Source organism: Limulus polyphemus, unplaced genomic scaffold (genome assembly GCF_000517525.1).
Source record: "Limulus polyphemus unplaced genomic scaffold, Limulus_polyphemus-2.1.2 Scaffold337, whole genome shotgun sequence".
NCBI lineage: Eukaryota > Metazoa > Arthropoda > Merostomata > Xiphosura > Limulidae > Limulus > Limulus polyphemus.
The window spans coordinates 14,310-18,722 of NW_013665947.1; the positions used below are offsets into that span (position 1 = coordinate 14,310).

At 30.9% G+C, this 4,413-nt stretch overlaps 1 protein-coding gene across 4 annotated transcripts in view; it reads left to right on the forward strand.

Annotated features, from left to right (window-relative positions):
- Positions 1-4,413, forward strand: part of LOC106457489 (protein MIS12 homolog) — a 16,391-nt gene that overhangs the window by 8,355 nt on the left and 3,623 nt on the right. For all 4 annotated transcript variants that reach the window (XM_013916910.2, XM_013916909.2, XM_022383446.1 and 1 more), the window contains exons 4-6: positions 1,671-1,769; positions 2,152-2,292; positions 2,763-2,883. In XM_013916910.2, the coding sequence (XP_013772364.1) occupies positions 1,671-1,769; positions 2,152-2,292; positions 2,763-2,883 (361 nt within the window). The remainder of the gene's footprint in view (positions 1-1,670; positions 1,770-2,151; positions 2,293-2,762; positions 2,884-4,413) is intronic.

The window sequence follows — 4,413 nt, forward strand, 5'->3', positions numbered from 1 at the left end:
AGTCAGCATCACTTTGACGTTGCTGCGCACTTGGCGGGCCTTCTTTGGTCTTGGTGACGTGGTTCAACAGGCTCCTTACTCTCCTGATATGGCTCCTTGCGACTTCTGGCTGTTCCCCAAACTCAAGAGGCCATTGAAAGGAACGTGATTTCAGACAAGAGAGGACATTATGGCTGCAACAACAGCTGAGCTAAACTCCATTTCGAAAGAGGCTTTCTCGGAATGCTTCCAACAATGGTGGCACCGCTGGGAGAAGTGTGTGGAGTCCCAAGGAGACTACTTTGAGGGTGATTAGGTTTCCAACGCTCCAGGTATGCCAGTTTTTATTCCCCGGCCAAAGGTCGGATACTTTTCTCACAGGCCTCGTATATGTAGTTGAGGTGATAGAGTTCGGAAATAAGTATTGTTGGAAATGAAACTATATTTCCATCGGTGTCAGTCATGTTTAATATTTTTTCACTTGATTATTATTTTTGCATTAAACTCATAAGACTTTTGTAATTATATTATTGAGATAATGTCACTATATTAATATGTTTAATGTTTATGCACACATCTTTCTTTCATTTTGTACTGACACTTGTTTTTGAAGCAATCTACACTGTGCCATTGGAAATGCACTTAGCACTTTGTGTTTCTTCTGTTATGTCATAAAATTAGTTAACTGTGGTACAGAAGAACTTGTATATTCTAACAAAAGTCTACACCAAACTTTTTTCTCACACATTATCAAAATACAAAACCCTTTAGATAACATCATCTTCAACCTGTTTGGGCATTGCATCTTTCAAATGAAAGCATGCTTGTTTTTTGGCTATTACCTGTTTTGTTATATTCTAAAATTGTGCCATTGACTCCTTGTAAAAATTGGTCATTTGCTCTCCACAAAGTAACAAAAGTACCATGTATTGATTCACAGTTAAGCCCAAGTCATAAGTTGTCTGGGAGTTAGGCCAATGCCATAACTTCATGGAAAGAAATTTGAAGTGATGATTCCCAAAGGTTTCATTACTGAAATGGTGATTGGAATAAAAACATTGATACATGGGAAATTTCCATATTTTGTCCAATCAACTGGGAATATACATTGAACCTTGATCAATTATAAAACCCTTGCAAACATGCCACATATAGCAACTTTGATTGGTAAAAACCTGTAAAGTTTCCAGGGATGAGAATCCCTATGCATCTACAACCAGGAGTTTACGCAGCCCCAAGACCCTTCCATGCTGGTTCAACACAACTGTGCCAAATCATGTTCAGTTGACTGAGTTTTTGCAAGTTTTTGAGTTGGAATCCATAAGTCAGTCACAAATATCAAATTGATAATAAGTACTAAAGACAAGTCCTTTGCTTAATTTATTCTATTCTCTTATAGAGACGTATTTAATAAAGAAAAATAAAAGTTCCTTTTATGGACTTTTGTCATCTACAAATTATCTGAAATTTCCATTATGGCTTTGGTTATCTATCTTATTTGACTCATTCTTATGACATCACTCTTTGGAAATATTACATTCATATGTCTGTAACTTGTAAGAAAAGAGCAATGGATGTTTCAAAATTATTTTTTAATGTTAATAATGTAATTAACACACACGATATACACTGTTTTAAGAATTATTTTATTAGGAAATTAGTTACTTAAGTCTAATTTTTTTTTAATTTAGTACAGTTGTGTAATGCCTGAAGACAGAATCAAGACAGGATCAGAAGTTATTTTACAGACAATGCTAAATAACACAGATAAGGCATTTGATAGACTGGAGGTAATTGTTTCCTACTACAATTTTTGTGAAAAATTTTGTAAATTACTTAACCTTACAAAATTAGAATTGTAACATTATATCTATCACTGTGACTGAGATATATAACAATATGATTCATATTTATTAAAAACTAAAAAAGATATGCATAAAATTTTGAATTTTTTTCTGTACAATTATATAATACCTAATTACTCAGCTTGTTAATAATGTGTTTTTCAGTAATTAAAAGAAATTACCAAAACTTTAATTTAATTAAAATGGGTATCTTGTTTATGATATGTATGTTACAGTATTAAAACTAAATTATAGATATTTTGTGTTAGACAGATAAGTTTTCTATTGTATTCTGTAATCAGTCTAATATGTATTTTATTTTTTTCAGTCATATCTCAGCACAAATGTATTAAGAATACCTGAGCATGTTTTACTTCCAGAGGATGCTATTCATGAAACACCTCATACTACTGATGAGATGCAGAAGTTGGAAACTGATATTCAAGAACTAAAACAAAGGCTGCAGAAGGTATGGAACAACACTGAGGGCACATTTCTTACAATACTGATCAATCCATGCTCAAAGTTTAGTTGATCTATACAGAATCATCATATAGTATATAGCGACAGCTGTATGGTTTTTCACAAAAAAAGCAAAGATTAACCAGAGATCCTTCAAAAAGATCATGTATGTAGTTCAGTGAAATTCTATAAATAATTGTTGTTTTTGGTTATATAAATTAGTCTGATTCTACATATGTTTTACATAGTTTGAAGAAGTTTTGTTTATTATGTTAAACCAGTATCATCATCACTGTTGTAAAATGTACTGAAAAGAGAAAGAGGTTTTAAAAATTAACACTGTTAATTTTAGTTCTGTGCTTGCAATGAAACCTTTGTGTTAAGCATAAAAAAAGGTTTTAGTAAGGAAAGGTTAAATTATTTTTTATACATTTTACAGATTGAAATGTAAAAATTACTTTTTTTTCTATCCATTAGGCAAAAAAGATGAAAGCTTGTTTGCAAGAAGAGCTGAAAGAGCAAGATGTAGTGAAAATGGAATTGGAAAAGTTCAATAGTCAGTTGGAAATGTTAAAAAAGATATCTCAAGAAACAGGAGGTAATCCTTACCAGTTATCAGTGAAACCTCTTCTTTAAAAAGCCTTATTTATTTTAAATATATTTGTTTTGAAAACTTGGAAAGCGATTACAACCACTAGAATCATTACCAAAAAATCTGCAATATGTCATGAACTTCTAAAATAATATGCAAACCAATTACAATTCTTAGTATCATCACCGAGTAGTTGCAGTGTGTCATGGTTGACAGACCTGGCTTTGTAAGTGAACTTTTGAAAAAACAAAAAATAGAACAAAACAGACAGATTGTGGATAACTAATTCTTCAAAAAAAAAGGTTTTAAACTGTCAAATATACTGCATTGAGTTGTACTTATACTGAGTCAATTTAAATTTTACTTGAATGATAATTGCTTTAAAATACACAGACATAGTTTTATATGTAAGTTTGAGAAGATACTCATTAATCATAAATTCTTTTTTATATTTTTTATAACTTCAATAATTGTAGGGCCTGGCATGGCCAGGTAGATAGGGCACTTGTCACAAACTGAGAGTCGCGGGTTCAAATCCCTGTTCCACCAAACATACTTGCTCTTTCAGCTGTGAGGGTATTATAATGTGATGGTCAATCCCACTATTTGTTGGTAAAAGAGTAGCCCAAGAGTTGTCAGTGGGTGGTGATGAATAGCTGCCTTCCCTCTAGTCTCACACTGCTAAATTAGGGATAACTAGCACAGGTAGTCCTTGTGTAGTTTTGCATAAAATTCAAAACAAACAAACAATAATTGTATATTATAATATTGCTGTTAGTGAAATAAATGTTAGTAGTAACTTCAGGTTTTCTATAGAGAATTGTTTATGTTAACTAGTGAAAAGTTTTATAAGGGTTGGAGGGTTTAATGTTTGTCAGTTTTATATTGTAGGGTCACTTTTTAGGATTCTGTACTTTATAGTTATTAATTCATTTTTGGTACATGATAAACATTACACTTTTACTCAATAGTATTATATACATTTTCTTAGAAATATTTCTAAATTATTGTTGAACTAATTATTGGATTGCCAAAAACAATTTGTGATAAAATAAATCTTGTGATATGTAAATGTCATAGTAACACTTTCTGGGAAAGAGCCATGTTAAAAGAACATATTGTAAGATGTAATAAATCATAAATAATTTAAGTAGTCTTTTCAATAAATACATGAGCATAAATAGAGATGAGGATATCATAAAAATAAGGGAATATTTATTGTTGCAAAGTATATTTGATTCTAAAGGCAAAATATACATATTTTGTTCCTTATATGCACTTTTCATACATTTTCTTATGTGCTGAGGTTAAACTACAGTTTTGTGTTATTCCATACATGACTATTTCAAAATGTGACAGAAAGTTGTAAACAGATATACAAAATGCTCCAATTAACAGTAACAAGTTAGTAGTTTACTAAAAAATTTACAATTTTCATTAAAGTTCATTATTTCTTTATATTAGGTCATCAAGAAATTAATATCGCTTTTTTTAAATGAAAAAATTCAAAGAACTTGTATATCAAAACAAAACACA